This window comes from Sus scrofa, chromosome 1 (assembly GCF_054392235.1).
Source record: "Sus scrofa isolate SSC_HxYL_T2T_F1_AM1 chromosome 1, Sscrofa_HxYL_maternal_Yorkshire_Landrace_v2.0, whole genome shotgun sequence".
Lineage (NCBI taxonomy): Eukaryota > Metazoa > Chordata > Mammalia > Artiodactyla > Suidae > Sus > Sus scrofa.
Window position 1 is genome coordinate 256,834,640 of NC_139383.1, and position 15,466 is coordinate 256,850,105.

Consider the following 15,466-nt stretch of genomic DNA (forward strand, 5'->3'; position numbering starts at 1 on the left):
ATGTCATCAGTTTCCCCAGCTGAATTCTCTCACAAGCTCTCTCAATCTTTCTCTCCCCCACACACCTGTCTATCTCTTACACACACACACTTAGACACACACACGCCATTTGAAGTATAAATGATTATTTACTGCGCAATTTTTCTGTTATAGTAAATGTTGACTTTTGAATAAACATATTCATATTGTAAACATTCTGCTATAAACACTGTAAAAGAAAAAGAAAAATTTCGTGAAGGAAGGAAATAGGAGGGTTAAGAAGGTAAGGCAAGGCAAGACATCCTCAGACGATACATAGAGGTGTAAAGAACAAAACTGAAAATAAATTATAAACTTGGTCATATTCATAGTTCTAAAAGCAACTTAATCTTCATTATAAAAAATATAATAACAGGCTAAACTCATTTCCTCCTTTCTTCTGAGCATCCACTGAATTACCTTAAGCCTGGACTCATTGACTGCTTTTTCTCTACTCTCTTTTTTATCATTTATTTCTTATTTTTATTTTTTAAATTAATTTTTAACAAATTATTTTGTTAGAAAAGAAATCTAGTAGTGAAATCAATGGATCAAAATAAATGAAGATTTGCATGAATTCAAAGGATAATAGTACTTTATGCTCCCACCAGTGTTATGGTGTTGCTGATTTTTTCTCTAGCTCTTAACATCACTGGATTTTGTCAACAGTTTAGATTTTTTCTAATCCAAAGAGCTTAAAATGGTATGTCACTATTATTCCAAATGACAATACAAACTGCTAGATATATTTAATTTTTCTGTATCTTAAATAGGTATATTTTCCTATTTATGTATTGTGCACTTATGTCCTCTACCAATAATTGCATTATGTATTTGTATATTTTCCGATCACCTCCATATGCTTGAAATTCATTGCTCACGTACTCCATGAAGCTCACAGTTAGAATCTCTGTGAATGTAAAAATGCCCAAGATACAGTATCTACCTTCAAGAATTCGACAGGTAGTGGCAAAAATACCCCTGCGATCAGATGGTTTCAATAAAGGAACTGCAACATTAACTGCAATAAAAATGATGGCATGGTGTGCTAAGGAAGTATAAAGGACAATCAACTCAGATTCAAGAAATCATTTCCAGGAGAGGTGCTATCTGAATTGATTCTTTGTTTATAAGAATTTGAGAGACAAGTAACATAGGCGAGGACATTCTAAGAAGAGGAAGCAATAATATCAATGGCGAAAGACAAGAAATGGCACAATGAATGCAGGAAAATAGAAAATAACTCAGTATCGCAGGAACTTAAACACTGAAGAGGCAGACGGGGGTTGGTAGAAGATGAAACTAAACAGACCAAAGCTCAGAGGGCCCCATACGCCATAAGTGTCAATCAGGGCTTAGTTACAAATGACAGAATACAGTCTGCGTGCTTTAAGCAGAAAGGAATTGTTTCATTTACTACAATATTTAAATGATAGCATGGGGTGTTATTATTCCTTCCCAGCATCCTCAGGAAACTTAATGTTTTCCACATCACAAATCCTAAGAAAAACTGTGAAATTGGAAAAACAGGCAAATCTTTCCAAAGAAATTTTCAGAAGGAAAAACCCTCTAGAGGCTCAAGTATTAGATAAGCATAGGACACTATTATAATGATAGTGGATTAGCCCTGCCAGTTTGAACATGCGGGGACATCAAAACAGGTCACTTGCTTTCTTTCCTTCAGATCTTCATTCTACAACCCTGGAAAGGGAAAAACCCTTCTGGCGGTTTCCTGTTGGGAGAAAAATGCACGCTAAAACTTCTACTTGCTTTAGTCAATTGTCTAACCAGAAATGGATAAATCTGGAATGAGACTAGCACCTAGATCAGTCATCCCAGAGAGTTGATGGCAGCAGCTGGACTCAAGCCGTGAGAAAATACAAAATCAGGAGTTCCTGTCGTGGTTCAGTGGTTAACGAATACGACTAGGAACCATGAGGTTGCGGGTTCGATCCCTGACCTTGCTCAGTGGGTTAACGAGCCGGCATTGCCTTGAGCTATGGTGTAGGTTGCAGACACGGCTCGCATCCCGAGTTGCTGTGGCTCTGGCGTAGGCCGGTGGCTACAGCTCCGATTTGAACCCTAGCCTGGGAACCTCCATATGCCATGGGAGAGGCCCCAGAAAAGCCAAAAAGCCAAAAAAAAAAAAAAATACAAAATCAGAGTCTGAGTATGCAAGATAGCCTACAGATCAAAAACAATACGCCCAACTACAGACTTCAGAGGTTCTCCATCTACAGGAATCTTAGGCAAGAAAAGGTTCTGTGAGCTGGTGTGTGAGAACAGATAGGTTTTTACAGTCTGTGTTGTCAGGGTGTGAATCGGATACACCTAGACAAGACATAAAGGCAGGAGTTCCCACTGTGGAGCAAGGAGATCCACAGCTTGTCTGCAGCACCAGGATACAGGTTCCATCCCCACATCAGCTTTGCCAAAGCTGGGGCATACGTCACAACTGTGGTGCACAGGATCTGATCCCTTCCCCAGGAACTCCATATGCTGCAGGATGGCCAAGAAAGGAAAAAAAGAGGACATAAATGCACATCTACACTAAATATCAAGAGCTTGGATATTCTGAGACTTGGAAAAAAACTGGAATTTCCTCAGGATATCAAAGAAATCTGGCTGCTTCTAAATCACACTGATACGACATCCCTCTAACACTTGTCCCTATTTTTATCTAGACCAGCAGACCAGATTTCAAACTTAGTTTTAATTTTGCAACATTTTTGCTATGCTAAAGCTAACATATAGGCTGGAAAAAACTTTTAAGGAAATAAAAAGGTCATCTTGATTGATTGCATAGGACTCCCCCCCATAAGCCCCATTTACCCACTCCCTCAATAGTCCCAAATGCTCAGTGCTCTCAGATTTACACAGGGAAAAAAAAAAGAAAAACTCCAAATACTGAGCAAGAAAATAGTATATCCTAGCTTAGGGTGATTTGGAGGTTAATGTGAATCTACAACATAAGACATTCCATGGAAAATGTGGGTACAGTGTTTGGAAGTTTTCTGATTACCTTTTTTCACAATGGAGAGACTTACTATTTTGAAAGATTTAATGAAGTGTTCCCTATGAAATAATGTTGTATAGAAAAGAAAACAAAAGAGGCATATAATGCCCAGTTCCAATGCTGTAAATCATACAGAATATGAAAGATATTTTTCAAAAGCGGCCATCTCCTAATGTTAGAACAATAGGTGATATCTCTCTTTTCCTAATGCTACTGTGCTGTACCTTGCAAATTCTTCAGAATGAGCATGCAATAATTTTGAACTGCTATGTCATTATAGAATTTTTTTAAATAATACATGAAAGTACAAGAAGTAACCAAATATCCAACATAATTCTCAAATTTCAACAATGTACAATGTGTTCACAATCCAATACTTTTCCCACTCACTTTCTAAAAAACCTTCTGTTAAATAGATGTGTCACTGCTTCCTTCACATCCTTGTTCCTAAGACTGTAGATTAAAGGATTCATCATGGGAGTCATCACCCCATAGAACATGGATATAAGTTTGTCAGTGGCATTCAAGTCATCCGAAGTAAGTGTCTCTTTAGACTTAGGTTTCATGTACATGAAGAGAATGGTTCCATAGAATATTATCACCACAGTCAGGTGAGCTGAGCAGGTAGAGAAGACTTTGCTTCGCCCCTCAGAAGTGCGAATCTTCAGAATGTTGGAAATGATTAATGTGTAAGAGATAATGATAAACAACAAGGGCATCAATATGAACAATGTCGTGGCCACAAGCATGATGAACTCATTGCCTGAGATGTCAGCACAGGCCAGTTTCATGACAGCCAGAATCTCACAGGAGAAGTGATTGATGATATTATTCCTACAGAAAGGCAATTGTACCACAAATTCTGTTTGTACAGCAGAGTTGACACCTCCTATGATCCAGGACCCAGCTGCCATGGGCACATAGGAAGCCTTGCTCATGAGGACAGAATATCTCAGAGGGTTGCAGATAGCCACATACCGGTCAAAGGCCATCATGCCCAGGAGCACACACTCTGTTGTCCCCATGGCCAAGCCCAGGAACATCTGCATTGCACAGCCAGAGAAGGAGATGGTTTTCCTTTCTGACAGGAAGCTCACCAGCGTAGAGGGAATGGAGGTGGTGGTGTAGCAGATGTCCAGGAAGGAGAGGTTCCCCAGGAAGAAGTACATAGGGGTGTGAAGGTGGGAGTCTACGATGCTGATTAAAATAAGGGTGCCATTGCCCAGAAGGATGACCACATACATTATGGAGATTAGCACAAAAAAGAGTAGCTCAAGCCTTGGGTAGCCAGAAAGCCCCCTCAGAAAAAATTCCACCAGAATAGTTTGGTTTTCCCATTCCATTTTATTGTGTCTCTTTTACCTGCAATATAGTAGAATATGTAAAGATAAAATATGTCTTCTACTATGATTACTTTTAAATGTATATGAATGCACAAGCATCATATACTTCCATTTAAAACAAACAAAAAAAAACACAAAATGGAAAGGACTAAAGAAGAAAACAAAGAAAAGCAGACTGAAGAGAATAACATATGAAGAGAGAGAGGGAAGAGAAGAGAAACTAATTTCAAGCTACAATCAATATGTCATGTAATTTATTCAGGCTCATCACAGTTCTAGGAGACAATTATTATAAGGCACATATTACAATTAAATAAATCAAAGCAGAACTCTGAAGTAAACTTGACTAAAGGTAAGTATGGAACAGAGTTAAGATCCAAACATAAATCTTCCTTGTTGAAGCCTGAGCTTTTGTCATATTTCTCATCACAAGAGCTAATTTCAGGTTATAATTAATATGAGTGTTTTACTGTGTGTAACTGAAGAATAAATATTTTTATTGGCCACAAAACACCACATGGTATATCAATGAATCCATCACTCTTCTAAATTATACTGTCATATTTATTATCTGCCTTGCCCAATAGCATGTAAACTTTATTAAGGCAGCTACTTTTTCTTGTTTACTTCCACAGTCCTAGTATCTACAACAGAATACATACAGAAGTAGATGCTCAGGAGTTCCCGTCGTGGCGCAGCGGTTAACGAATCTGACTAGGAACCATGAGGTTGTGGGTTCGGTCCCTGCCCTTGCTCAGTGGGTTAACGACCCGGCGTTGCCGTGAGCTGTGGTGTAGGTTGCAGACGCTGCTCGGATCCCGCGTTGCTGTGGCTCTGGCGTAGGCCAGTGGCTACAGCTCCGATTAGACCCCTAGCCTGGGAACCTCCATATGCCACGGGAGTGGCCCCAAAAAATAGCAAAAAGACAAAAAAAAAAAAAAGAAATAGATGCTCAGAAATATTTGTTGTATAAACGAATAAATCAAAGACAAAAAAAGACTAACATTTCTTACTCTACTAATTGTTTTCTTTGTGCATTACCTAATTTAGTCTGACTGAATAGCAACCTTCTTAGGCAATTACTGTTATTATTAGCAATAGCATCCTCCTTATAAAGAAGAGCAAAATAAGGCACAGAAAATTTATTTGCTTCAGGTGAAGGTCATATAGCTAAACGAATGGTAGAACCAGAACTTAAGCCTAAACCATACGGCTGCAGAATACAAGCTCTGCATTGTTACTTTGCAGAGAGTTTGACTCATAGGCTAGAGTATCTTGTAATCTAATTAACAATACTAAAATTTCAAAAGAACATCAGACAAAAAACGGTGATTAGTCAGAAAGAAGAACAATTTCAACATGGTGATTTGAAAGCAGTTTATTTTGGTATTATAGACTTTTCTGGGAAATTATTTGTTTCTATGACAACAAAAGTATCATCACGGAGTTGCATTTAATCTTTATAATTTTGCGTATCCCTTAAAGAGAAGTCCTATGTCCTTTCTCATTACTATCCTTAATTGATTCCTTTCTTTTTTAGTCTCCTAAGAGGTTTTCCCAAAATATCCTTCTCCAAAAAAAATTTATGTCTTCTCCAAAAAAATTTTTTAAAGACTTTGGATAGATTTATCCTTTCTGCTTTTTTTTTTTCTATTTCATTAACTCGAGTTTTTGTCTTCGTAAATTTCTTTAAGCTTACTCAGAGTTTTATAATTATACGAAATGAAAATAGAATTCTTTAATATTTTATCTTTTTCCTCTTTCTAGTTCTAAGGCACTTAAAAAACTTCTGTTTTACTATAGACTTATGTTTTGATATGAAATTTTGTTATTGGTTACCAGCTAATTTTTTTCTTTTCATTCCTCTTTGAACCAAGGGTTGTCTAGATACACGTACCTAATAAGTAGATATTTTTGTTCCAATTTATTATATCCAATGTATTATGATGAAAGAATATGACCTTTAATTCTATTGTTATGCATTTTGGGCAGCCAATTACTTGATATATGTTAATATATGTTAACAAAAAATGTTAATTTTCTTTGGGGGGATTTATGGTTTTATATAAAAGCACATAATGTAAGTATATGGAGAGACATACAATCAAGTACTGATTGTACTATTCAAATTTTTGAGATTATTTTCTGCCATTGTTTTAATCAATTAAATACACATATTAATAATCAATTTTTACTTTCACATCTAAGTTTGTATATGTTTAGATTCTGTGTTGTTTAGTGTATACCTGTTTACGGCTGATAATCTTCATAAATTGTGAATGTTATCATTAATTTATCTTTATTACATTTTTTAATTTAAATTCCACTTCTATGATATTTCTGTTACAATCCTGAGTAATACTGTGTGTACACACTTTTAGTTTGTTTTTGCCTGCTATCTCTTTCTGCATCCCTTTATTTTCAACTTTACTTTTCACCTTGTTCAAAGTACACTAGTTATAAATAACATATATCTAGGTTTAAGTTGTTAATCCATTTTTTACAGTCTCTGCTTTTATAAGCATATTCAACCCATTTACTTCAGAATATAATCATAAATGTACTTCATTTTTTCCTTCCATATACTTTATTTTTATTACTTATACTTCCTACTTCCTTATTTCTGCTGGCTTATTAAGTTGTCATTCACTATTTATTTGCCTTAACTTACACATTGCTCATATTTTCCATTCCATAAGTGGTTAGGTACCTTCTTTCTCTACTCCCATAATTTAACTTACAGACTCAACCATTTGCTCATAAAAATTAACTATTTTCCACTAGAGTGCACTCTAATCTCCTAAATTATCCCTCCCTCAAATACAAAAAAAGGGATAGAACTATATGAATACTTAATTCCACCATTTCTATCCCCATCCTCCAGTTCTCAAATGCTACTGGGATAATTTAGAATAATCAAACTTAAATAAATTTAGAATAATCAAAAATATATATTAGCTATATACATGCATATGTATATATGAATTGTAACTATTATTGTTCATTGGCATATCATTATTCTATTTGCTAAAGTACTGAAAAGACTGAAACAGGTGTTTAAGAAACTCAGTGATCAAAATCCCAGGGAACTCCAAAAAAAAAATGCCCTAATATCTTTCATTGTGACCCATCCTCTAAGTATTGATATTTCACATGGACCAGGCCTGGTTTCATCTCCAAGGGCCTTGCCTCCATAGAGTAAGGAGACAGGCACTCCTCTATATTCTTAGCGGACACACAAATTGGGACATCCCCTGTGTAGGACAATTTCACGACATTTAGTAAAATCACAAAGGCATGTGTATAACATTTGACCATAGATTTACGTCTAAGTAGTAATCACACAGTTACACTGGTGCAAGTGTAAAGTGGTCTATATACAAATTAATTCATTCAAGTATTGTTTGTAATAGCAGATGTGGAAGCAATTTAATTTTCCATGAAAAGTGGATGCTGAAATAATGAAATACTATTCTGCTGTCAAAAAGAATAAAGGGTTTTTTGTACATTGATATGGAAAGGTCTTCAAGGACAATTAAGTGGAGAAATAAGGTTCAGAAAAGTGCATATGGCACGTGAACGTCTATGTAAAAAAGACTGTGTGTGTGTGTGTGTGTATGTGTGTGTGTGTGTACACACATACATTTTTGCTCCCACATAGCATATCTCTCAAAAAATAAACAGGAATTGTTTTGTTATCTCTAGGCAAGGAAGTGAAGAGTTTATTAAGAGAAAGGGAAGGTAGGCTGTTTGCTGTATATGTATAGTACCTTTTTAAATTTTTGAACCTTCTGTCTATAATACCTATTCATACAATATAAATAAAAGTTAAGCTAAAGAGCTCTTGGGCATGTACTTTGCACTTTATTAGAATTTTTCAGAATTTCATGGCTAGGATATAAACCACTTGAGACCCGAAAGGACATTAGGTACTTGAGAAGTTCACTGAATAATGAACATTATGTTCACACGTGTAAAAATCATCTCTATAAAAACCCTTTTCCATGAGCTACTCCATGGTACTCGATATTCTTTCAAACACATGCTGCACTACGTACTACCCAGAGCACAGGCCTTGGAGGCAGGCTTTAAATGACACCTATGCCCCTTACTAACAAGAGTGGCCTGAACATGTTTCTGATCATCACCTTACCCGGCTATAGCAGGAAGATAAAGATAGCACCTGTACCACATATTCATTGATAAGACTAAATGAGACAGTCTGTATTAGACAATTACCACAGTAATGGTTTCTACCGTTAGCAGTTTGCTTTACACCTCTCTTTCATGATTCTTCCTTCTTTAGAGTCTTTTTACATTTCTGAACTAGTCATCATTGTCTTTCCACAAGGCCAGGTATATGTAGCTTAAAAGCTTAATCAGATCACACACAGTATTCTGATAAATGGTATTATCTTTAGCTTAAAATCAAATCCTAATATATTCTATCACAGTGTATAAGACTGTAATCCTTTATCACACTTTTGGATCCTTTGGATGCCAGCAAATTAAGTGCTAAAAAGGAAAAATCACTCAAAAGATTTAATTCACTCTATTAAAAAAAAATAGGATTTTAGGAAGCATCAGGATGTTCCTTGTTTTAAAAATATGGCTAACTTTTTTGACAGAGACTATTTTAATATTTTCAGCAAATCTATACCATAAAAATTGAAAGGATAAAAAAATTGAATTGAAAGGAAACATCACTCACTTTTACAATTATGACCTAATAATAGAAAAGCAAATATTCAAATTTTCATCAATTTTGTAAGCAAACACAGTAGAATAATGTTCAAAGACTTTCTGGCTAGTCGCTTCTTTAGTAAATATCTTTTCTCACTTCTCAGAAAATGATTTATGTTCAGGTTTTTTTTTAATCCAAACTGGTCATAGTCTCTTCTTCACATGTTGCTTCTGTGTAATGAGTCCCTAGCACAGTTCCTGGCACATAGTTTACCTTGTTCTCAGTTGTTGCTAGGGGACCAGGAAGGATACGTGTTATAAATTTTATACTCCAGGACACAGAGTCTACTGTCTACTGTGTAGTCAGCCTTAATTAGTTAAGCTGGTAAGAGAAGTCCAAACACCTTGAAAGGCAATAAAAAGCTACCCATTGGCAAAAAGTAACCAAAGCTGCTGGACAAATTCCTTATGCAGAACTGCTCTACGGGTCTCATAGCCCTTTTGCTCCTACTACATTTTAGTGAATAGACCCTTAAATTCCATTTCCAATACTCAGTCTCTCTTTAGTGAGGAAAACACCTCAATTGCAAACTTGACACCTTTAACCCATCAGTCCAACACTTGCTTACACTTGGTGAATTTTGTTTCTTGTCTTTGCAATAACTTACCCCCAAACCAGAGATGGCCTCTCTTTTCACACTGCGGCAACAACACATATTTTATCTTGCTTCTACTTGTAGCCAATCTTCATGACTCCTTACTAGCAGCTGAACCTCTAAAGAGGCAGCTACTGGTGAGTAATTATTTTGCCATAGAAATTCATTGATTTGCTGACATTTACAGAAACATGGTTGTTGCAGGTATGAGTAGGATAAATTCCCCTACTTCAAATAAAACACCATTAGATTCTTACAGTTCAAAATAGCAGGAAAATTAATATTTAGCAATAAATTTTAGGAATAGGGCAATTTTCTCTTGGAGCTTATGTTGAAACACTGTCCCATTGTGGAGACCCATAAATACATAAAGAACCTGCTTCATGCTTAGCACACACTTTAAATATTCTAAGGACTTCTCTAAAGCTCTATGTACAACTTTAAATTGCTCCAGAGAAGAAATACGTATAAAACTTATGAGGCTTCACAATAAAGCCCTAAAGGCCTAATTACAGGAAGCCTATGACTCCACTTCACACACAAAATCAGGAGGGGGCTTGTGTACGTCATCTGGTTCCCCAGATGAATTCTCTCTCAATATCTCAATACCTCTCTCTTTATTTCCCTCTCTCTCTCTCTGCCCCCTCCCCGGTCCCTGCCTCTCTCTGACACACACACAGATACACACACACACACACACACACACACACGCACAGGATTTACAGATACACACACCATTTTCAAAGTATAAAAGACAATTTACTATACAACTTTTCTGTTCACTTTATATATTTAGCTTAAGGTAAATGTTGACTTTTGAATAAATATGTATTTACATTGTAAAAACACTAAAAGTGTTACACACTGTAAAAGAAAAAAAAATTTAAAGGAAGGAGAAAGGAGGGAAAAGAAGGTAAGGCAAGGCAAGAAAAGATAGCCTCAAGCAATACAAAGAGGTATAAACAACGAAGCTGAAAATAAATTATAATTAAAAACTTGGTGAGAACCATATTTCCAATAGGAGCCTGATCTTCAGTATAAAACAATATAATAACTCAAGCGAAATGCATTTCCTCTCTCCCCTGAACATCTACTGAAGCACCTTAAAACCAGCCTATTTTCAATGCTTTTTTTCTTCTCTTTTGTTATTTCTTCTTTCTTTCTTTTTTGAATTTACTTTTAACTAAATAAGATCAAATTATTTCATAGGATAGAATTCTGGTATTCAAATAAGTGGGTCAAATACATGAAGATTTGTATGAATCCAAAGGATAACACTACTTTATGCTCCCACCAGTGTTATGGTGTTGCTGATTTTTTCTCTAGCTCTTAACATCACTGGATTTTGTCAACAGTTTAGATTTTTTGATGTCTAAAGGGCCTACTTAAAATGATATCTCACTATTGTTTCAAATGACCCTTCCAAGCACCAGCGATATTTAAATTTGGTATGTCTTAAATAGGGGTATTTTACTTTTTATGTGTTCATGTCCTCTGCCAACATTTCTATTAGGTGTCTTATATTTTTAATCTCATTTGTTTGCATGAAATTCATTACACATCTATTCAATGAAGCACATGGTAAGGATCTCTGAATATAAAAATGCCCAAGAAACAGTATCTACCTTCAAGAATTCGACAGGTAGTGGCAAAAATACCCCTGCGATCAGATGGTTTCAATAAAGGTACTGCAACATTAACTGCAATAAAAATGATGGCATGGTGTGCTAAGGAAGTATAAAGGACAATCAACTCAGATTCAAGAAATCATTTCCAGGAGAGGTGCTATCTGAATTGATTCTTTGTTTATAAGAATTTGAGAGACAAGTAACATAGGCGAGGACATTCTAAGAAGAGGAAGCAATAATATCAATGGCGAAAGACAAGAAATGGCACAATGAATGCAGGAAAATAGAAAATAACTCAGTATCGCAGGAACTTAAACACTGAAGAGGCAGACGGGGGTTGGTAGAAGATGAAACTAAACAGACCAAAGCTCAGAGGGCCCCATACGCCATAAGTGTCAATCAGGGCTTAGTTACAAATGACAGAATACAGTCTGCGTGCTTTAAGCAGAAAGGAATTGTTTCATTTACTACAATATTTAAATGATAGCATGGGGTGTTATTATTCCTTCCCAGCATCCTCAGGAAACTTAATGTTTTCCACATCACAAATCCTAAGAAAAACTGTGAAATTGGAAAAACAGGCAAATCTTTCCAAAGAAATTTTCAGAAGGAAAAACCCTCTAGAGGCTCAAGTATTAGATAAGCATAGGACACTATTATAATGATAGTGGATTAGCCCTGCCAGTTTGAACATGCGGGGACATCAAAACAGGTCACTTGCTTTCTTTCCTTCAGATCTTCATTCTACAACCCTGGAAAGGGAAAAACCCTTCTGGCGGTTTCCTGTTGGGAGAAAAATGCACGCTAAAACTTCTACTTGCTTTAGTCAATTGTCTAACCAGAAATGGATAAATCTGGAATGAGACTAGCACCTAGATCAGTCATCCCAGAGAGTTGATGGCAGCAGCTGGACTCAAGCCGTGAGAAAATACAAAATCAGGAGTTCCTGTCGTGGTTCAGTGGTTAACAAATACGACTAGGAACCATGAGGTTGCGGGTTCGATCCCTGACCTTGCTCAGTGGGTTAACGAGCCGGCATTGCCTTGAGCTATGGTGTAGGTTGCAGACACGGCTCGCATCCCGAGTTGCTGTGGCTCTGGCGTAGGCCGGTGGCTACAGCTCCGATTTGAACCCTAGCCTGGGAACCTCCATATGCCATGGGAGAGGCCCCAGAAAAGCCAAAAAGCCAAAAAAAAAAAAAATACAAAATCAGAGTCTGAGTATGCAAGATAGCCTACAGATCAAAAACAATACGCCCAACTACAGACTTCAGAGGTTCTCCATCTACAGGAATCTTAGGCAAGAAAAGGTTCTGTGAGCTGGTGTGTGAGAACAGATAGGTTTTTACAGTCTGTGTTGTCAGGGTGTGAATCGGATACACCTAGACAAGACATAAAGGCAGGAGTTCCCACTGTGGAGCAAGGAGATCCACAGCTTGTCTGCAGCACCAGGATACAGGTTCCATCCCCACATCAGCTTTGCCAAAGCTGGGGCATACGTCACAACTGTGGTGCACAGGATCTGATCCCTTCCCCAGGAACTCCATATGCTGCAGGATGGCCAAGAAAGGAAAAAAAGAGGACATAAATGCACATCTACACTAAATATCAAGAGCTTGGATATTCTGAGACTTGGAAAAAAACTGGAATTTCCTCAGGATATCAAAGAAATCTGGCTGCTTCTAAATCACACTGATACGACATCCCTCTAACACTTGTCCCTATTTTTATCTAGACCAGCAGACCAGATTTCAAACTTAGTTTTAATTTTGCAACATTTTTGCTATGCTAAAGCTAACATATAGGCTGGAAAAAACTTTTAAGGAAATAAAAAGGTCATCTTGATTGATTGCATAGGACTCCCCCCCATAAGCCCCATTTACCCACTCCCTCAATAGTCCCAAATGCTCAGTGCTCTCAGATTTACACAGGGAAAAAAAAAAGAAAAACTCCAAATACTGAGCAAGAAAATAGTATATCCTAGCTTAGGGTGATTTGGAGGTTAATGTGAATCTACAACATAAGACATTCCATGGAAAATGTGGGTACAGTGTTTGGAAGTTTTCTGATTACCTTTTTTCACAATGGAGAGACTTACTATTTTGAAAGATTTAATGAAGTGTTCCCTATGAAATAATGTTGTATAGAAAAGAAAACAAAAGAGGCATATAATGCCCAGTTCCAATGCTGTAAATCATACAGAATATGAAAGATATTTTTCAAAAGCGGCCATCTCCTAATGTTAGAACAATAGGTGATATCTCTCTTTTCCTAATGCTACTGTGCTGTACCTTGCAAATTCTTCAGAATGAGCATGCAATAATTTTGAACTGCTATGTCATTATAGAATTTTTTTAAATAATACATGAAAGTACAAGAAGTAACCAAATATCCAACATAATTTTCAAATTTCAACAATGTACAATGTGTTCACAATCCAATACTTTTCCCACTCACTTTCTAAAAAACCTTCTGTTAAATAGATGTGTCACTGCTTCCTTCACATCCTTGTTCCTAAGACTGTAGATTAAAGGATTCATCATGGGAGTCATCACCCCATAGAACATGGATATAAGTTTGTCAGTGGCATTCAAGTCATCCGAAGTAAGTGTCTCTTTAGACTTAGGTTTCATGTACATGAAGAGAATGGTTCCATAGAATATTATCACCACAGTCAGGTGAGCTGAGCAGGTAGAGAAGACTTTGCTTCTCCCCTCAGAAGTGCGAATCTTCAGAATGTTGGAAATGATTAATGAGTAAGACATGATAATCAAGAGCAGGGGCATCAATGTGAACAATGTCGTGGCCACGAACATGATGAACTCATTGCCTGAGATGTCAGCACAGGCCAGTTTCATGACAGCCAGAATCTCACAGGAGAAGTGATTGATGACATTATTCCTACAGAAAGGCAATTGTACCACAAATGCTGTTTGTACCGCAGAGTTGATAACCCCTGCAACCCAGGACCCAGCTGCCATGGGCACATAGGAAGCCTTGCTCATGAGGACAGAATATCTCAGAGGGTTGCAGATAGCCACATACCGGTCAAAGGCCATCATGCCCAGGAGCACACACTCTGTTGTCCCCATGGCCAAGCCCAGGAACATCTGCATTGCACAGCCAGAGAAGGAGATGGTTTTCCTTTCTGACAGGAAGCTCACCAGCGTAGAGGGAATGGAGGTGGTGGTGTAGCAGATGTCCAGGAAGGAGAGGTTCCCCAGGAAGAAGTACATAGGGGTGTGAAGGTGGGAGTCTACGATGCTGATTAAAATAAGGGTGCCATTGCCCAGGAGGATGACCACATACATTATGGAGATTAGCACAAAAAAGAGTAGCTCAAGCCTTGGGTAGCCAGAAAGCCCCCTCAGAAAAAATTCCACCAGAATAGTTTGGTTTTCCCATTCCATTTTACTTCTCTCTTTTACTTGTAATAAATCAAATAATTTTTAAAAGATAATAATTTCTTTACTATGATAAGTCCAAGTTCATCAATGTACAAATGTAGAAATTTTCCATGAACCCAGTAAAAAGACAGAAGAAATGAAATAGGGAAGGGAAGAAGAGAGAAAAGGTAGAGGAATGAAGAAATAATACAGGAAGATAAATATGATGGAGAAGATATTGTACTGATCACTCTTCCTAAACCAGCAACTGTGTGTGAGGTTTTTCCCCATGCATTACCTCATTTGAACTGCACAGTTTTTATCATTTTAAAGATAAGGAACTTACCTTTTTTAAACCAAGAGAGTTTAAGCCTAAAGTCAGGTAACTGATGTGTTGCAAAGCCTAGGCTCAAACTCAAGCCTGCTTTTGTTCCATAATAATCTGAGATGTAGGCAGCCTAGCTCCTGGATTAGGAAGACCCAACGGTTACCCACTGCATACTAAAACATTTAAAGAAGTATTTCAATCTGATGGTAGAATGGTCAGCAATAAACCCAACTAGTGTTTACTGATTTTCTGATTGACCAAAAAACAGGGGCAATTCATGTGAAGCCAAATCTTCTTGTGAAGTCTTACAATGCAAATTTTTTGGTGACAGAACTTTTATTTATTTTTTTTATCTTATGTCTAAAGAGATTTTTTTTCCCACTGTACAGCATGGGAATCAAATTATTCT

At 37.0% G+C, this 15,466-nt stretch overlaps 2 protein-coding genes and 1 non-coding gene across 3 annotated transcripts in view; all 3 read right to left on the reverse strand.

The window, feature by feature from the left end:
• The window catches only part of LOC106509227 (uncharacterized), a 434,083-nt gene that overhangs the window by 284,480 nt on the left and 134,137 nt on the right, over positions 1–15,466 (reverse strand). The gene's annotated exons all lie outside the window — the stretch shown is intronic.
• LOC100739708 (olfactory receptor 13C2) lies at positions 953–4,377 on the reverse strand. The gene has a single exon (XM_021066976.2). The coding sequence runs from the start codon at positions 4,375–4,377 to the stop codon at positions 3,421–3,423; it is 957 nt and encodes a 318-aa protein (XP_020922635.2). The 3' UTR covers positions 953–3,420.
• On the reverse strand, positions 13,730–14,753 carry LOC100739672 (olfactory receptor 13C9). Its single transcript, XM_021066980.2, has one exon. It carries the CDS (start codon positions 14,751–14,753, stop codon positions 13,797–13,799), a length of 957 nt encoding a protein of 318 aa, XP_020922639.2. The 3' UTR covers positions 13,730–13,796.

Coding starts and splice junctions, on each gene's coding strand:
- LOC100739672 (XM_021066980.2), bottom strand. CDS start 14,753: ATGGAATGGGAAAACCAAACTATTCTGGTGGAATTTTTTCTGAGGGGG.
- LOC100739708 (XM_021066976.2), bottom strand. CDS start 4,377: ATGGAATGGGAAAACCAAACTATTCTGGTGGAATTTTTTCTGAGGGGG.